Source organism: Bombina bombina, chromosome 1 (assembly GCF_027579735.1).
Source record: "Bombina bombina isolate aBomBom1 chromosome 1, aBomBom1.pri, whole genome shotgun sequence".
Classification (NCBI taxonomy): Eukaryota; Metazoa; Chordata; class Amphibia; order Anura; family Bombinatoridae; genus Bombina; species Bombina bombina.
The window spans coordinates 1,321,153,432-1,321,173,336 of NC_069499.1; the positions used below are offsets into that span (position 1 = coordinate 1,321,153,432).

Here is a 19,905-nt window from a genome sequence, read left to right on the forward strand (position 1 = left end):
GTGATGGTCCATCCACCAAGACAGAGAGAGTTGAATTTTGGGATTTAAGTAGATCAGTTGTGATATCAGAGTATAATGCCTGCACCGTTGATTCAGCATTCAAAGCTGCAGAGGCCTCATATGAAAATGAGCAAAGGGGATGCTGCAGTCATAAGACCTAAAACCTCCATGCACATAGCCACTGAAGGGAACGATCGAGACCGAAGGTTTAGACAAGCTAAAACCAATTTAATTTGCATCTTGTCTGTTAAAGACAGAGTCATGAACACAGACTCTATCTTTAAAACCTAAAAAGGTGACCCTTGTTTGAGGAACCAAGAAACTCTTTAGTAAATTGATCCTCCAACTATGCCTTTGAAGAAACCACACTAGTTTTTTTGTGTGAGATTCTGCTAAATGAAAAGACTGAGCTAGTAACAAGATATCGTCCAAATAAGGAAACACCGCAATACCCTGTTCTCTGATTACAGAAGATAGAAGGGCACCGAGAACCTTCGAAAAGATTTGTGGAGCTGTCACTAGGCAATGGAAGAGCAACAAACTGGTAATGCTTGTCTAGAAAAGAGAATCACAGAAACAGATAGTGGTCTGGATGAATTGGAATATTATAATTATTATTATTATAATTTATTTATAAAGAGCCAACAGATTACGCAGCGCTATACAAAGAATAAAAAACATTACAGGGATACAGTAATACACAAACAAGTACAGTAGGGGTAAATAACAGATGTAGGTGCAATAATTCAGTTATACAAAAGGAGGGAAAAGCCCTGCCCTTGAGTACAATCAGTAGTAGTTCACTTTAAATACAAAGTGGCCTGCAGGTAGAAAGGCTCTCAAGCTTACAATCTAAAGGAGAGGGAATGGACACAGAAGGTAAGGGAGAAAAAAATATGTCTGATATAAGGCTGAGTGAACTGAGAGCGAGTGATGACATGGGGGAGGGGGGAAGTGTGTGGTGACTGAGCAAGTCCGATTTGGAAAAGTGTAAAAAAAATGTGGTAAAATGTTAGTACAAAGGCTGTGAGTCTGAATTGTTTTCTCTATCCTGGATTATTAGTGACAGCTGCACATAATTACTGTTAGGTGTGTGTATATATATATTAAGGTAAACAATAGGGTGGGTGGTGGTTGGGAGGGATTGGTGGGTTTGTGCTTGCAAATCTGGAGTCTGAGGTTAGTTGTGAGGCTTGAATATGAAGATAAGCATCTTGTAAGTCTATTGTGGACATAAAAAGCCCTTGCTGAACAAAAGGCAGAATAGTCCTTATAGTCACCATCTTGAAAGTTGGGACTCTTACAAAATGATTTAAAAATTTCAGATTCAGAACTGGTCTGAAAGAATTCTCTTTCTTTGGGACAATTAATAGATTCAAATAGAACCCCAAACCCTGTTCCTGTAGAGGACTTGGAACAATCACCCCTGAAAGCTCTAGATCTGACACACATTAGAAAAGCCTGAGCCTTCACCGGATTTGTTGAAACATGAGAAAGAATCTTCCCACGGGAGGTCTTATTCTGAAACCTATTCGATACCCCTTAGACACAATATTCTGAATCCAATGATTCTGAACAGAACTTGACCAAATAAATGAAATAATTTAAATCTGTCCCCCAACAGCTGAACTGGATTGAGGGCCGTACCTTCATGCAGCCTTGGGGGCTGGATTTGTTTTTTTTTATAAGGGTTGGTCTTATTCCAATTTGAAAATGGTTTCCAGTTGGAACCAGAGGCCTTAGGGGAAGGAGTAGTAGGAGCCTTAAATTTACCCTTAGACTTTTTAAATTGGGGTAAAAAAAAAAAAACTCCCTTCCCTCCCAGTGATAGTGGAAATAATAGAATCCAATTAAGAACCAAATGAATTCTTACCCTGGAAAGATAGAGCTAGTAATATAGATTAGACACCATGTCAGCATTCCAAGATTTAAGCCATAAAGCTCTTCTAGATAAAATAGCTAAAGATATAGATTTAACATCGTTCTTAATAATATCAAATATAGCATCACAAATGAAATGATTAGCAGACGGGCTAAATTGTCCAACCAAAAAGTTTAAGCAGCAGCCACATCAGCCATATAAATGGCAGGTCTAAGAATATAACCAGAATGTAAATAAGCTTTTCTGAGATAAGATTCAATCTTTCTATCTAAAGGATCCTTAAAAGAAGTACTATCTTCCATAGGGATAGTAGTAAGTTTGGCAAGAGTGGAAATAGCCCCATCAACTTTAGGGACTTTTTCCCAAAACTCTAAATTAGCCATATGTAAAGGATACGACTTCTTAAACCTAGAAGAAGGATTAAAAGAAGAACCAGGCTTAGACCATTCCTTAGTAATCATATCAGAAACAGCATCTGGAATAGGAAAACCTCAGGAGCAACCTTAGAAGATTTAAAAACAAAATGTAAACGTTTACTGGCTTTGTTATCAAAAGGACTAGACTCTTCAATACCCAAATTAACCAAAACTTACTTCCACAAATAACGAATATAATCAATCTTAAACAGATAGGACGATTTATCAATTTCAGAATCTGATTCAGGATCCTCTGAACCAGAGAGATAATCATCAGCAAAAGGATACTTCATTATGTTGTCAGTCAATATAAATTTCATCAGAATTATGAGAAGTTTTAAAAGACCTTTTACTTTTTTTTGAAGGCGGAATAACAGACATAGCCTTTTCTATAGCTGCAGCAATATAATTCTTTACATCTGCAGGAATATCAGGTACATTAGACGTTGAAGGAACAACAGACGACGTATTTGTACTAATAGAAACATTATCAGCATTCAACAGCTTGTCATAACAGATGCCACATATTTGAGCTGAATAAATAACATCAGTTAATTACAACAGACATACTTAGCTTTGCTAGAACTGTGTTAAGGCAGCATGGTTTCTACAGCAACATCAAAGACAGTATCGGACTGAGAAATCTTGCAAAATGTAAAAAGAAAAAAAAAACAAAAAAACATTTAAACAAAAACATAATTCATGCTTACCTGATAAATTTATTTCTCTTGTGATGTATCGAGTCCACGGATTCATCCTTACTTGTGGGATATTCTCCTCCCCTACAGGAAGTGGCAGAGAGAGCACCCACAGCAGAGATGCCTAAAATAGCTCCCCCCTTAGCTCCACCCCCCAGTCATTCGACCGAAGGCTAGGAAGAAAAAGGAGAAACCATAGGGTGCAGTGGTGACTGAAAGTTTAAAAATAAAAATATATATGCCTGTCTTAATAAACAGGGCGGGCCGTGGACTCGATACATCACAAGAGAAATACATTTATCAGGTAAGCATAAATTATGTTTTCTCTTGTAAGATGTATCGAGTCCACGGATTCATCCTTACTTGTGGGATATCAATACCAAAGCTTTAGGACACGGATGAAGGGAGGGACAACACAGGGACCTTAAACGGAAGGCACCAGTGCTTGTAGAACCTTTCTCCCAAAAATAGCCTCCGAAGAAGCAAAAGTATCAAATTTGGAAAAAGTATGAAGCGAAGACCAAGTCGCCGTATTACTAATCTGTTCAACAGAAGCCTCATTTTTAAAAGCCATGTGGAAGCCACAGCTCTAGTAGAATGAGCAGTAATTCTTTCAGGAGACTGTTGGCCAGCAGTCTCATAAGCCAAACGGATGATGCTTTTCAGCCAAAAGGAAAGAGGTAGCCATAGCCTTCTGACCTCTCCGCTTACCAGAAAAAAACAACAAACAATGAAGATGTTTGACGGAAATCTTTAGTTGCTTGTAAGTAGAACTTTAAAGCACGAACCACATCAAGATTGTGCAACAGACGTTCCTTCTTTGAAGAAGGATTAGGACACAGTGAAGGAACAACAATCTCTTGATTGATATTCTTATAAGAAACAACCTTAGGAAGAAACCCAGGTTTGGTACGCAAAACCACCTTATCTGCATGGAAAATAAGATAAGGGGAATCACACTGTAAAGCATATAGCTCAGAAACTCTTCGAGCCGAAGAGATAGCTACTAAAAACAAAACTTTCCAAGATAGAAGCTTAATATCCATGGAATGCATAGGTTCAAACGGAACCCCTTGAAGAACTTTAAGAACTAAATTTAGGCTCCATGGCGGAGCAACAGGTTTAAATACAGGCTTGATTCTGACCAAAGCCTGACTAAATGCTCGAACGTCTGGGACATCTGCCAGACGTTTGTGTAGAAGAATAGACAAAGCAGATATTTGTCCTTATAAGGAACTAGCTGATAATCCCTTCTCCAAACCTTCATGGAGAAAAGACAATATTCTAGGAATCCTAATCTTACTCCACGAGTAACCTTTGGAGTCACACAAATAAAGATATTTGCGCCAAATCTTATGATAGATCTTCCTGGTGACAGGCTTTCTAGCCTGAATCAGGGTATCAATGACCGACTCAGAGAAACCACACTTTGATAGAAACAGGCGTTCAATCTCCAAGCCGTCAGACGCAGAGAAATTAGATTTGGATGCGTGAACAGACCTTGGATTAGAAGGTCCTGCCTCATTGGCAGAGTCCATGGTAGAACCGAGGACATGTCCTCTAAGTCTGCATACCAAGTCCTGCGTGGCCACGCAGGTGCTATCAGAATCACCAAAGCTCTCTCCAGCTTTATTCCGGCAACCAGACGTAGAAGGAGAGGAAATACATAGGCCAGATTGAAGGACCAAGGCACTGCTAGAGCATCTATCAGTACAGCCTTGGGATCCCGGGACCTGGACCCGTAACAAGAAAGTTTGGCATTCTGAAGGGATGCCATCAGATCCAATTCTGGTGTGCCCCATAGCTGAATCAGCTGGGCAAATACCTCTGGATGGAGTTCCCACTCCCCCAAATGAAAAGTCTAACAACTTAGGAAATCCGCCTCCCAGTTCTTTACTCCTGGGATGTGGATTGCTGAGAGATGGCAAGATCCTCTGCCCATCGGATTATTTTGGTTACCTCCATCATTGCTAGAGAACTCCTTGTTCCTCCTTGATGATTGATATAAGCTACAGTCGTGATGTTGTCCGACTGAAACCTGATGAATTTGGCCGCAGCAAGCTGAGGCCACGCCTGAAGCACATTGAATATCACTCTCAGTTCTAGAATATTTATCGGGAGAAGAGATTCCTCCCGAGTCCATAAGCCCTGTGCTTTCAGGGAGTTCCAGACTGCATCCCAGCCTAGCAGGCTGGCATCTGCCGTTACAATGAGCCACTCTGGCCTGCGGAAACACATTCCCTGAGACAGGTGGTCCTGAGACAACCACCAGAGAAGAGAATCTGTGGTCTCCTGGTCCAGATGCAGTTGAGGAGACAAATCTGCATAATCCCCATTCCACTGTTTGAGCATGCATAGTTGTAGTGGTCTGAGGTGTAGTCGGGCAAAAGGAACTATGTCCATTGCCGCTACCATGAGTCCGATTACCTCCATATACTGAGCCACCGATGGCCAAAGAATGGAATGAAGAGCTCGGCAAGTGGTTAAGAGCTTTGATTTTCTGACTGCCGTCAGAAATATTTTCATTTCTACCGAGTCTATCAGAATCCCTAGGAAGGAAACTCTTATAAGAGGGAAGAGAGAACTTTTATGTTCACCGTCCACCCGTGAGATCTCAGAAAAGCCAACACAATGTCCGTGTGAGACTTGGATAGCTGGAAAGTTGATGCCTGAAATAAGATGTAGTCTAGATAAGGTGGCACTGCTATGCCCCGTGGTCGTAAAACCGCCAGAAGGGACCCTAGAACCTTGTGAAAATTCTGTGAATAGGGATGTGTAGATACGCATCCTTTAAGTCCAACGTGGTCATATACTGACCCTCCTGGATCAGAGGTAGAACAGACCGAATAGTCTCCATCTTGAATGATGGAATTTTGAGGAACTGTTTTAGAATTTTGAGATCCAATATTGATCTGAAAGTTCCCTCTTTTTTGGAAACCACAAACAGGTTTGAGTAAAAACCTAGCCCCTGCTCCTCTTTTGGGACTGGGCGGATCACCCCCATGGTATGTAGGTCTTCTACACAGCGTAAGAACGCCTCTCTCGAGAAATGTGAAAAGTCCCCCTTGGAAGAGAGCCTTTGAATTCCAGAAAATATCCCTGGGACACAATTTCTAAAACCCAGGGATCGTGAACATCTCTTGCCCAAGCCTGAGCGAAGAGAGAGGGCCTGCCCCCTACTAGATCCGGTCCTGGATCGGGGGCTACCCCTTCATGCTGTCTTAGAGGCAGCTGCAGGCTTCTTGGCCTGTTTACCCTTGTTCCAAGCCTGGTTAGGTCTCCAGACTGACTTGGATTGGGCAAAATTTCCCTCTTGCTTTGCAGCAGAGGAAGCGGGACCACTCTTGAAATTCCAAAAGGAACGAAAATTATTTTGTTTGGTCCTCATCTTATTTGATCTATCCTGAGGGAGGGCATGACCTTTCCCTCCAGTGATGTCTGAAATAATCTCTTTCAGTTCAGGCCCGAATAGGGTCTTTCCTTTGAAAGGGATGTTCAAAAGTTTAGTTTTAGATGACACATCAGCAGAACAGGATTTAAGCCATAACGCCCTACAGAACAATTTGTGGGGGGAAAAAACTTCTTTTACAGCCCTCAAACACGGCAGGTACCTATGGAGAAGCAGGTAGAAGTCTCAGAGGAAAAGAAACTGCACAACTGAGGCGCGAAAATAGGCCCCTCCCACCTCACTCAATGTTTTGAGGCCTAACAGACAAACACTAGAGTGTCTCAAATTAACCATGTGGGTTAGAAAACTCAAAAACAAGCCACAATGACCCCTTTAGTCCCTTCAAAAAAACGTTATAATTGCATCATTCACTGAATAAATAAAAACGTTTTTACCAAACAGTGTCACCAGTAACTAATGAGCCCTTTATGCAAGCTGAAATTCCTATCCAAGTGTCTGAATACAGCTTACCCTTCCCTCATGGGAATATTGCCAGCCTTTTCTAGAATCAACACAGTCTGTCTAGAAAAATATATACTGAACATACCTCATATGCAGTGTAGCATGCAAACCGTTCCCCCAACTGAAGTTTTCCTGTACTCTTCAGCCCTTGTGAGAACAGCAGTGGATCTTAGTTACAAAATGCTAAGATCATCATCCTCCTTGCAAACATCTTCATCCCTTTTCTGCCAGAGAGTAAATAGTACACACCGGTATCATTTAAAAATAACAAACTTTTGCTTGAGAAAATAAAAACCTAACATTTTTGTCACCACACTCCTCTTTGCCCTTCCTAGCAGTTAAGCAGGCAGAGAGAATGACTGGGGGGTGGAGCTAAGGGGGAGTTATATAGGCAGCTCTGCTGTGGGTGCTCTCTCTGCCACTTCCTGTAGGGGAGGAGAATATCTCACAAGTAAGGCTGAATCCGTGGACTCGATACATCTTACAAGAGAAATATCCAATTTCCTCATTTAGCAGTTTCAGTAATGGGAAAAAATGCTTATGCTAAAGTAAGATACAAAAACTAAGCATCATAGCACTTAAAAATATGAAGAGAACCAGAAGCATTAAAGGAAGAGGGGTAATATACAAAAATATTGTCAGCGCCAAGTATGACGCAAAAGGAAGTGAAGAAAAAGCTAACACCAGGAAATGTTGCAACTCGCGTCATAACAAGCGGAACTTTGCGCCAAAATAACTAACGTCAACAAAGACACAGGATATTACAAAACTTGCATCATTATAGACAACTTCGCAAAGCCAAATTAAAAAGAACTGGAACCCCAGGTAAGAAAAATTTAACCCTTTAAGGACACAGCTTTCAGTTTGCTCAATTGTTTTATGACGGAAAAATTGCGTCATATGTCCTTAAGAGGTTAAAATAATCTTCCCAAACATAAATTCCATACTGAAACTGATAATCTACAAAAAAGGGAAATATACATAGACCTGACTCATGGCAAACATAAGCAAACACATATATTTAAAACTTTACAATATAATATAAAGCGCCTAACATAGTTGAGAGTGAGTGTCTTAAAAATGATACATGCTTACCAGAAGACACCCATCCACATAAAGCAGACAGCCAAACCAGTACTGAAAAATATCAGCAGAGGTAATGGTATAGGAGTATAACGTCGATCTGAAAAGGGAAGCAGGGGATGAATTCCTGTGACCGATTACAGAGAGACTTTGAATAGATTTCCAATGGGTGAAACCACTAAATTAACAGGCAATACTCCCTTCACATCCCTCTGACAAACACTGTACTCAGAGGAATTGGGCTTCAGAATGCTTAGAAGCGCATATCATAGAAGAAATCAAGCACGACTTACTTCACCACCTCCATAGGAGGTAAAGTTTGTAAAACTAAGGTATGTGTGTGGTGGGAGGTGTATTTTATAGGAATTTTGAGGTTTGGGAAACTTTGCCCCCTCCTGTTAGGATTGTATATCCCATACGTCACTAGCTCATGGACTCTTGCCACTTACATGAAAGAAATTATGTCTTATGTATGAACCTGTTCTGTACATATTTAAAATAAAATCTTTTGGGGGGAAAAATAAACAAAAATTGCATGCTCTTAATGATTTAATGAAAAAACATAGCAAAAATGTAACATTCATGAAGCTTAAAAGTTCTTTAATTATAGAGTCTGTTGCATCCTAATAAAATTCAATTTCAGCAGTATTTCACCTAGTGCTTCTAGAATACAGGCTGGATGAATCATGAAACCGCTAATTGGAACAAAAGGTCAAGGAACTCAGCAAGTGTTATTTTCTTAAAAACAATAATCCTCTGATAATGTACACAGAGGTTTAAAATATTATAGCAAAAGAACAAAAAAAAAATCAAAAAGCACCTAACTGATTCAGTGAAAATATAATGGTTTACTTACAGTCTGGGGATGATGTTTCCAGCATACTGGACGAGCTCATAGAGATCAGATACCTTCCGTCCCTTTGCAAACTCATCGGTTAGGTATATCTCCAGATAGTGCAACTCATCAGAAATCGCCATATCTACACCCTTTTCGTTAAGGCTATTACTACAGTTTAAGGCAAATGGTTTGCTTACAAAACTGCTTGTGTTATGAAATCCAGAGAAAGGAGACATTGGTTGCAGAAGCACGCACTGTCCACATTATAAGTAATAGAGATCCCAATCATTATGTAATACAGTAAAACTCCCACACCCAACTACCCCCCCCCAGAGATATCTTCCAAAATTCATTAAATATACAACTCTAAGATTAGTGCTTACAATTACAAATGAAAATTGTTCAAAATGACCAGTTTTATTTTACATGTGGAAACAAAAAGATATGAACCTCTGTTCAAAAATCAAAACAAAAAAGTCTGTTTATTTTCTTACTTCCACGGCTCCAATTCAGAACAGATGCAAATCAAAAATGTGTGTCATACACAAATATTGTTCACTGAAGCAGAATGTAATCAAAAAATGTGTCAAAAATGTGTTTTTGCTAATACAATATACATATTCCAGTAGATATTTAAATCTACTATATGTATATTGTGAAAAGTCAGTATTCTTTATATTTTGTTTACAAGTTTTACTTGTTAACGGAGATAGATTTGGGACTCTGATACTTACTACAGTATCTCACAAAAGTGAGTACACCCCTCACATTTTTATAAATATTTTATTACATCTTTTCATGTGACAACACTGTGTACAGTCTGTATAACAGTGTAAATGTGCTGTCCCCTCAAAATAATAACACACAGCCATTAATGTCTAAACCATTGGCAACAAAAGTGAGTACACCCCTAAGTGGAAATGTCCAAATTGGCCCAAGTAGCCATTTTCCCTCCCCAGAGTCATATGACTCAGTTTTACAAGGTCTCAGGTGTGAATGGGGAGCAGGTGTGCTAAATTTGGTGTTATCGCTCTCACACTCTCTCATACTGGTCACTGGAAGTTCAACATGGCACCTCATGGCAAAGAACTCTCTGAGGATCTGAAAAAAAGAATTGTTGCTCTACATAAAGATGGCTTAGGCTAGAAGAAGATTGCCAAGACCCTGAAACTGAGCTACAGCACGGTGGGCAAGACCATACAGTGGTTTCACAGGACAGGTTCCACTCAGAACAGGCCTCGCCATGGTCGACCAAAGAAGTCGAGTGCTCAGCGTCATATCCAGAGGTTGTCTTTGGGAAAACGAAATTTATGCTTACCTGATAAATTTATTTACACGGTGAGTCCACGGATCATCTCTAATTACTATTGGGAATATCACTCCTGGCCAGCAGGAGAGGGCAAATAGCATTACAGCAGAGCAGATAAGTATCACCTCCCTTCCCTCCAACCCCAGTCATTTGACCGAAGGAAAAGGAGAGAAAGGAAGTAACAAGGTGCAGAGGTGCCTGAGGTTTACAAAACAAAAAGACTGTCTGAATAAACAGGGCGGGCCATGGACTCACCATGTCAAAAAATAAATAAATTTATCAGGTAAGCATAAATTTTGTTTTCTTTCTAATGACACGGATCATCTCTAATTACTATTGTGAATCAATACCCAAGCTAGAGGACACAGATGATAAGGGAGGGACAAGACAGGAAACCTAAACGGAAGGCACCACTGCTTGAAGAACCTTTCTACCAAAACAAGCAAGGCAAAAGTATCAAATTTATAACATTTTGAAAAGTGTGTAGAGAGGACCAAGTTGCAGACTCACAGCGGCATATCTTGAACAGGAGACCCCTGAACAGCATCCGCCTTAGATAATTATGGTTCAGATTCAAAAAGTCTATCCCTGTAATGCAATGTTCTCTCAATACATGAGGAACAAAAAGGGATTGGTGGCTCCACATTAGCATCAAAACACAAAGTAAAAGTAAAATTTTACAGGGCCTCTTGGTCCATCTTTACCCAATAAATGAACAAACAAAAAATAAAATACTTTTATTTAAACTTTGAAACTTGTGTCAAAAAAACTTCACTGTCCCTTTAAATTTTAAAGTAACTTTGTATTCTCTAACAGCAGAGCAGTGTCTCTATAGAAACCCAGAAAGCCTCTACACCTCAGCAAGCTCTGCTGAGTTGCCTACCTGTCCTGCTGGTTGCCGGAGTCAATAATAGTTAAATATCCGGACTCAATCCAGAGCTGCTCCCACCGGGTATCAGGTGACCGCTCTCACCGACCTTTGAGTATGTCACCCTTCCGGCACTCAGGAAGGGATTAAGAAAAAAGTGTGCAAAAACTCTGTTGCCGCTTCAGAAAAGACCCGCCCATCGTGGGCGTACCTAGCTTAACTTCCCAGCTGGCATTAACCTCCTCTATGAAAGTAAAGCCGCCGAGAATAACACCAAGTAAAACACACTACAAATTTGACATCCACCCTGACCAGAACACACCGGAGACAAAAAACTAACCAAGACGTATTAAGAAATGAGTCCTCTCGTTCCCAGTGCCCGCACAAACTGCCTCGTATTATCCTATTAACCCATAATAGGATTAATACATCTAACGTCCCATACAGAGCTAACTGTTAAAGTGCCAATATTTTTTCCTTCTTAGAAAATTACATTTAGCACTTCTCAATGTAAATCTGCCTGGCAGAAGGGCAGCTCACTAGGTTTGAGAGTCATCCTCCCTCACATGGATCTGTGAAAAAAAGAAAGACTGAGTAATCTTACTCAGGCTTTCAATTTAGGGCAGCAACAAACTGTTTGAAAGGCGCAGTGGGGATTATACCCCACAAGTTCCCAATTGCTTAAAAGCCACCACTGCTCTACTGAAGAGACTGACATGAACTACAGCTAGACCCCGGAAAATATCAGGGCAAACCTGCTCTGTTTTAAAATAATAAACTCTTGATTGAAGAAATTTCTTTCAGACACCTAAACTTTACCAACTCCATGCAACGCAGGCAAAGAGAATGACTGGGGTTGGAGGGAAGGGAGGTGATACTTAACAGCTTTGCCTCCTCCTGCTGGCCAGGAGTGATATTCCCAATAGTAATTAGAGATGATCCGTGGACTCACAGTGTCATTAGAAAGAAATATATACGTATGAGTGCTGCCAGCATTGCTTCAGAGGTTGAAGGGGTGGGGGGTCAGCCTGTCAGTGCTCAGACCATACGCCGCACACTGCATCAAATTGGTCTGGATGGCTGTCATCCCAGAAGGAAGCCTCTTCTAAATATGATGCACAAGAAAGCCCGCAAACAGTTTGCTGAAGACAAGCAGACTAAGGACATGGATTACTGGAACCATGTCCTGTGGTCCAATGAGACCAAAATAAACGTATTTGGTTCAGATGGTGTCAAGCGTGTGTGGCGGCAACCAGATGAGGAGTACAATGACAAGTGTGTGTTGCCTAAAGTCAAGTATGGTGGTGGGAGTGTAATGGTCTGGGCCTGCATGAGTGCTGCCGGCACTGGGGACTACAGTTCATTGAAGGAACTGTAAATGCCAACATGTACTGTGACATACTAAAGCAGAGCATGATCCCCTTCCTTCGGAGACTGGGCCGAAGGGCAGTATTCCAACATGGTAACGACCCCAAACACACCTCCAAGACGACCGCTGCCTTGCTAAAGAAGCTGAGGGTAAAGGTGATCGACTGGCCAAGCATGTCTCCAGACCTAAAACCCTATTGAGCATCTGTGGCGTATCCACAAACAGAATGTGGGGAAGCGCAAGGTCTCTAACATCCACCATTTCTGTGATGTCGTCGTGGGGGAGTGGAAGAGGACTCCAGTGGCAACCTGTGAAGCTCTGGTGAACTTCATGCCCAAGAGGGTTAAGGCAGTGCTGGAAAATAATGGTGGCCACACAAAATATTGACACTTTGGGCCCAATTTGGACATTTCCACTTAGGGGTGTACCCACTTTTGTTGCCAACGGTTTAGACATTAATGGCTGTGTGTTGAGTTATTTTGAGGGGACAGCAAATGTACACTGTTATACAGGCTGTACACTCACTACTTTACATTTTAGCAAAGTGTCATTTCTTCAGTGTTGTCACATAAAAAGATATAATAAAATATTTACAAAAATGTGAGGGGTGTACTCACTTTTGTAAAATACTGTATGTTTGTATGGAATCAAATAGGGGTTTTGTAATCTCAGTATAGAGAGTGTTTGTAGACCTTTAAAAGTAATAGTATTAGGCTTTCTGTGGTTGGGGCATCTAGGAGGCAGCAGAGTGAAAGAGCTCTGCGTTGTCTGCTTGCAAAAGCTTCCAAAACTCAATCCCAGTCTCCCCCACGTTCTATCCTTGCTGGGCGACTGCTCATTTGATAGTCTGATCACTGTTCTAGCTGGATGGTGCAGTATGAAGGGCAGCATAACATTGCACTTGCCCCCGTGTAGTCAGAGGGAAGTGGAACGAGTGAAAACGCAAGCGCCATCTTGGCCGACTGCTGCTTCAGTTGATCACAGCATACAGTGTTTTAGAGCAACAGTTCACCTGGCAAGGGCAACACCACCACTGTTGAAACCCTACTGTTTGTGGAAACGCTGAATACCCATCACTTTGACAAACAGTAAAACTCACCAGGCTCCGCGCGGGAGAAGCAGAGTAGACCTCATTTTGATGGTTAAAGTAAAGGCCTCATTGCACGTCTTGCCTGTTTTGAGTCTCAACATTCACAGCGGCCATATCTGTGATCAAGGTATGACCCTCCTCTGACTAATCATGCCACCAGATTGTAGAGGATCAACGAAGGTTTAGGGACAGAGCTACCAGTCAGGGGCAAGAGGGAAATACATTCTGTCCCTCCATACCTGTATTTTTCCAGAACCTCCCTGGCTACTGATATATCATTCAGCTATCTCCCACTGTGCATGTAACACTTGGAACCCCTAATTCATGTATCCATAGTACTGCTCGAAAAGCCAAACTCTCAAGTGACTGTTTGAAACTACCTACTGAAAGCTATTATTGCATCATATACTACATTTTATTTCACACCTGCTGAGCTCTTTTTTTATCCACTGCAACTTTAAATGTACACTGACTTTGCTGCCATCTTGTGGCGTAATTGTGAAGTACTCAGGATTTTACACTTACACAGTATGCTGCCTTAAAGGAACATAAAACATAATTCTGATAGAACATACAGTTTTAAACAACTTTCCAATTTACTTCTGTTATCAAATTTTCTTTGTTTTCTTGTTATCCTTTGTTGAAAAGCTGGGATGTAAGCTCATGAATGTGCACGTGTCTACAGCACTATATGGCAGCAGTTTTGCAACAATGTTATACATTAGCAGGAGCACTAGATGGCAGCACTATTTCCTGTCATGTAGTGCTTCAGGCATGTGCACGCTACCTACCTAGGTATCCCTTCAACAAAGAATAACATGAGAACAAAGCAAATTTGATAATAGAAGTAAACTGGAAACTTTTTTTAAACTGTACTCTCTGTCTGAATAATGAAAGAGGAAGATGAAGCTGCGCCACTCTTGAAGTTTCGAAAGGAACGAAAATTAGTCTGTTTGGCCCTTAACTTGTTGGACCTATCCTGGGGAAGGGCGTGGCCTTTTCCTCCAGTAATATCAGAAATGATCTCCTTCAGTCCAGGCCCAAATAGAGTCTGGCCTTTGAAGGGGACATTGAGAAGTTTAGACTTTGAAGTGACATCAGCTGACCAGGATTTAAGCCATAGCGCCCTACGCGCCTGAATGGCAAAACCTGAATTTTTAGCCGTTAGCTTGGTTAAATGAAAAACGGCGAAATAAATGAATTGGCTAACTTAAGAGCTTTAAGCCTGTCAAGGATATCATCCAACGGGGTCTCTACCTGTAGAGCCTCCTCCAGAGATTCGAACCAGAAAGCCGCTGCAGCAGTGACTGGGGCAATGCATGCAAGAGGCTGGAGAATAAAACCTTGTTGTATAAAGATTTTCTTAAGGAAACCCTCTAATTTTTTATCCATAGGATCTAGGAAAGCACAACTGTCCTCGACAGGAATAGTTGTACTCTTAGCTAGGGTAGAGACTGCTCCCTCCACCTTAGGGACCATCTGCCACAAGTCCCGTGTAGCGGCATCTATAAGAAACATCTTTTTAAAAGCAGGAGGGGGAGAGAACGGTACACCTGGTCTATCCCATTCCTTAGTAATAATTTCTGAAAACCTCTTAGGGATTGGAAAAACGTCAGTGTAAACAGGCACTGCAAAGTATTTGTCCATTTTACACAATTTCTCTGGGACTACAATGGTGTCACAGTCATCCAGAGTCGCTAAAACCTCCCTGAGCAACACGCGGAGGTGTTCAAGCTTAAATTTAAGCTTAAATTTAAATGCTGTAATTTCAGAGTCAGACTGAAGTAACGCCTTCCCAGCTCTCCTGCTTCAACTTCTGCACATTGTGAGGGTATATCAGACATAGCTACTAAAGCGTCAGAGAGCTCTGTATTTGTTCTAGCCCCAGAGCTGTCTCGCTTTCCTTGTAACCCTGGCAGTTTGGACAATACCTCTGTGAGGGTATGATTCATAACTGCCGCCATGTCTTGTAAGGTAAACGCATTGGACGCGCTAAATGTACTTGGCATCCCTTGAGCGGGAGTTATAGGTTCTGACACGTGGGGAGAGCTAGATGGCATAACCTCCCTTTTGTCAGTCTCAGAAACCTCAGGTGATAAATCTTTAAAAGCCATAATATGGTCTTTATAACTTATAGAAAGGTCAGTGCATTTGGTACACATTCTAAGAGGGGGTTCCACAATGGCTTCTAAACATAATGAACAAGGAGTTTCCTCTATGTCAGACATGTTTAACAGACTAGTAATGAGACCAGCAAGTTTGGAAAACACTTTAATAAATGTGAAAAAAGCAAAAATAAAAAAACGGTACTGTACCTTTAAGAGAAAAAAGCTACCACATAAACTGCAAAACAGTGATAAAAAGTAGTAAACTCTACGAAATTTTTACAGTGTGTATAAGGGACTAAAGCAGCATTGCACCCACTTGCAAATGGATGATTAACCCTTCAGGCCCAAAAAACGAATTAGAATAACATTAAAAACTGCTAACAGTCAAACACACTGCCACAGCTCTGCTGTGGCTCCTACCTGCCCTTAAATACGATTTTTGCAGGAACAAAACCCTCTATAGAGGTCCTATAAGCCAGAGGACTCCTTCAGGGAAGCTGGATGTCTCAGACTGAAAACGAAAATAGGCCCCTCCCACCATGCACTCAAAGTCAGAGAGCCTTAAAAAAGTACTCCTAGGAGTAATCTAACAAGCCATGTGGTAACTAGGCCCCAAATAAAGATTTATCACCCTCAGAGAAAAAAACGTTTTTATTTTTATAAATCATGCAAACGTTTTTACACTAAGTAATATAGGTATTAGCATGAATATTATCCTTTTTTGCAAGCATGATCCCAGTTGTTGTTAAATCACGATATTAATCACAATTCACGTTTTCTCATTGGCTTCGCAGTTAGATATGGGCGTAACCATCTCGCCCCTAGTAACCACAATAGGATAGAGATACATACGCTCGGGCCGTAGTGATCATGTGATCACGCGTCATCCCTTTTTGACGTCGGAATTACGGCATTAGCTATTTGCTACACTCCCGACCACATGACACTATGTCAGGATAACATAACATGCAGTATATAGCGTAACCAATGAGATTGCCATACCAGGACAGGCCCCTAACATGGTCGTAATTCTATTGGCTAGGCATGTAACATATGTTAGATTTCGCACTACGATAATAATATCCATAGGGTACGATCGAGACTGACAATTATCGATCCAATTGCTCATTTACATATTATCTTTAGAGACACATAGGTAAATAAAGTTCTATAAATTAAAATTTAGTTGTGACATATAATTCGAACTAATTGAACAGCACATCACCACAACAATGGGGAGTGTTGGGAAAGGAAGGACATGATAGGTCAATCTGTGTAAAGGAAGGGGAGGGTTTATTTGAACATTAGGTTACTGAGCCCTATATAAAGGGCATTCATGTATACAATGAACATACAAGCCTGAGGAAACGGGGTGTCCCCTGAGAAACGCGTCGCTATATTGTATGGTTTATGGGGAGATAGGTTGTCATCACCCAGCTGTAATTTGTTATACCGTTTGGTATTTTTATTTTGTACAATAAAATACTGATTTTATACTTTTACATAAGTCTGGTGTTGGTGTTACTATCCCCATAGCAGTAACCTAAGGGCACTGTAGCTCTTCCTCCTCCTTCCACTGCAGTCTTGGCCGTTGTCTGACATCCAGGAGACAAATATTCCCAGCCCATCTGGGGGAGATCAACACACAGCCAGCTGGTTTGCTGTTGAAAACCAGCCCGCCTCTACTGGCACAAGAGAGTGCCGCCTCGTTTGTGAGTACCCTTATTCTGCTCCTTTTTTTGGATTTCTGGTTATATTGATCTACACATGTGGCGCCTCTGTTTTTGTTTTACATCATAGAATACATCATCCAGTTGGGTGAAGACAGAGAGCAGCCTGTTCAAGTACTGATGGACATTTGAAGAAACTCGCTGGACTTTCCAGATCTGGTTGCATATACCATTGATTTGTATACATTTTATATTTTCACTTATCTCATATCTAACGTACTGTGTGGGTATACTGGTGCAAAATATTGTCATTTGTTTCATTACTAGCTGATATTCCTCCATATTCCACGCACTAGCACATACTCTTCAATATTTGCACCTTTTTATATATAATTCTCGCAAGAGTTAAGCGCCTCCTATAGAAGCCCAGTGATAGCACTATCACGGTGACTTCTGTTCAGTCTTACCTTAAATATACCAGGCACTGTCAGCATTTTCTAGACCTTATCATATCTCTAGAAAAAAATATACTGAACATACCTCAAAGCAGGCAATCTGCAGACCGTGTCCCCAACTGAAGTTTTCTTTCCATACTCTTCAGTTATGTGTGAGAACAGCAATGGATCTTAGTTACAAACCGCTAAGATCATCAAACCTCCAGGCAGAAATCTTCTTCCAATTTCTGCCTGAGAGCAAAAACAGTACAACGCCGGTACCGTTTAAAAATAACAAACTTTTGATTGAAGGTAAAAACTACACTAAGTCACCACATCTCTCTTGATACTTCCTTTCTTGTTCAGAGCTGCAAGAGAATGACTGGCGGTGGCAGTTAGGGGAGGAGCTATATAGACAGCTCTGCTGTGGGTGTCCTCTTGCAGCTTCCTGTTGGGAAGGAGAATATCCCACAAGTAATGGATGAATCCGTGGACTGGATACACCTTTACAAGAGAAATGGAATTTATACATTACATGACATACTTGGTATCTTTAGCACTTATGTCATAATACAAATGGCTACCTAATGAACCATGGTGTATGTTATACCATATCAAAGTAGAGATTTTAAAGGAAACAGTGCATGTCCATATTCGTATTCAGACCTCTAGGTATTAAGGTCTGTAGAGTAAAAATCCATCTACTCTCTTTCTGTAACGAGAGTCTTGCTCTATCACCACCCCTAGCCAGAGGTGGGACATGATCGATGATCATATACTTCCGCTCAGAGGCTGAGTGTTTGGCCAGTAAGTAGTGTTTTGCGACCAGTTGGTCCATCTTGCCCGTTGCTAAGGCACTTCTGATCGCACATCTATGATTGGCCATGCGGGTCCTCAGGTCATCATTTGTCTTACCCACATAGTACCTTCCACAGCTACAGTGTAGGGAGTATACTACAAACTTGGTGGTGCAGGTCAAGCGAAATCTTATATCTTTTGTTGGTCCAGGGATGCGTAAAGAATTTTCCTTGGGTTAGTCCATTACAAGTGGTGCATTCACTGCACCTATAGCATCCATTTCTGGGTGTTCCCAACCACGTGCCTGGATTATAGCTTGGTTTAAAATCCGGTCTCATCAAGATATCACGTAGTGACCTGCCTCTTTTGTATGCAATCCTAGGGACTTCAGAGTTGTGTAGCGGAAGATCTTTATCACTTCTGATCGTCTCCAAATTCCTTCGCAGGATTGCTGGTGCTTCCCATTTGTCAGGAGTGAATGTAGTCCCAAAAGGTAAGCCTCGTCTCAGTTTCACAGTTAGGGTTCGTTTTCTTCAGAGCCTCCTCTTGGGTAAGATTTCCAACTTCCATCATTGTGGCCTGCAGATTCTTCTCATAGTACCCCCTACTTTGAAATTTTCTTTGCATATCCAAGAGTTGTTCATCTCGTAGAAGTTTCACAGAGTTATTCCTAATCACTCTTTTCAATTGTGATTTAGGAATGGCTCGTTTAAGGGACGGGGGATGGCAACTATCAGCTCTAAGCAGTGAATTCCTATCAGTCTCTTTGCTGTATAGAGTCGTTTCAAGATGTTGTTGATTTTTAAAAATCCTTAGGTCCAGAAAGTCAATGTGTATTCTTGAAAAATACTTGAATTTCAAATTGTCCGTCGTTTGGTTCAGGGTATTCATCCATACATCAAGGTCTTCTTGGGTGCCTGACCAGATTAAGAACAGATCGTCTATATACCTCCTGTATAATCGTATCCTACTGTCTCTGAAACAGTCAGTTGGATGCTCCTCAAATTCAGACATGTAGATATTAGCATAAGATGGGGCAACATTGGACCCCATAGCAGTTCCTGATGTCTGCAGATAGTATTTCTGCTCAATTTGAAATAGTTGAGGGTCAGATAGTATTCCAGGAGTTGTAAAAGTACCTCTGGTGGTGGACCTATATAAGGATAATTCCTCAGGTGTGATTGCACAGCTGCTAGGCCACCATTATGTGGGATTACTGTATATAGTCATGTTGCGTCTAATGTGACGAGGATATCATCATCAGTCACGTCCTGTTCCTCTTTCAGTAGTTTGATCAGTTCTATGGAATCAAGAAGAAATGATCTAACATTCCGAACCAAGGGCTGCAAAAAGCTATCAACAAATGTAGCCAGTGTCTGCAGTAATGATCCTCTAGCTGAAATGATCGGTCGTCCTGGTGGATGTATTGGAT

At 41.2% G+C, this 19,905-nt stretch overlaps 1 protein-coding gene across 1 annotated transcript in view; it reads right to left on the reverse strand.

The window, feature by feature from the left end:
• VPS35 (VPS35 retromer complex component) overlaps positions 1–19,905 on the reverse strand; it is a 588,646-nt gene that overhangs the window by 509,044 nt on the left and 59,697 nt on the right. The window contains exon 4 of the mRNA XM_053701861.1: positions 8,846–8,969. Within this exon, the coding sequence (XP_053557836.1) occupies positions 8,846–8,969 (124 nt within the window). The remainder of the gene's footprint in view (positions 1–8,845; positions 8,970–19,905) is intronic.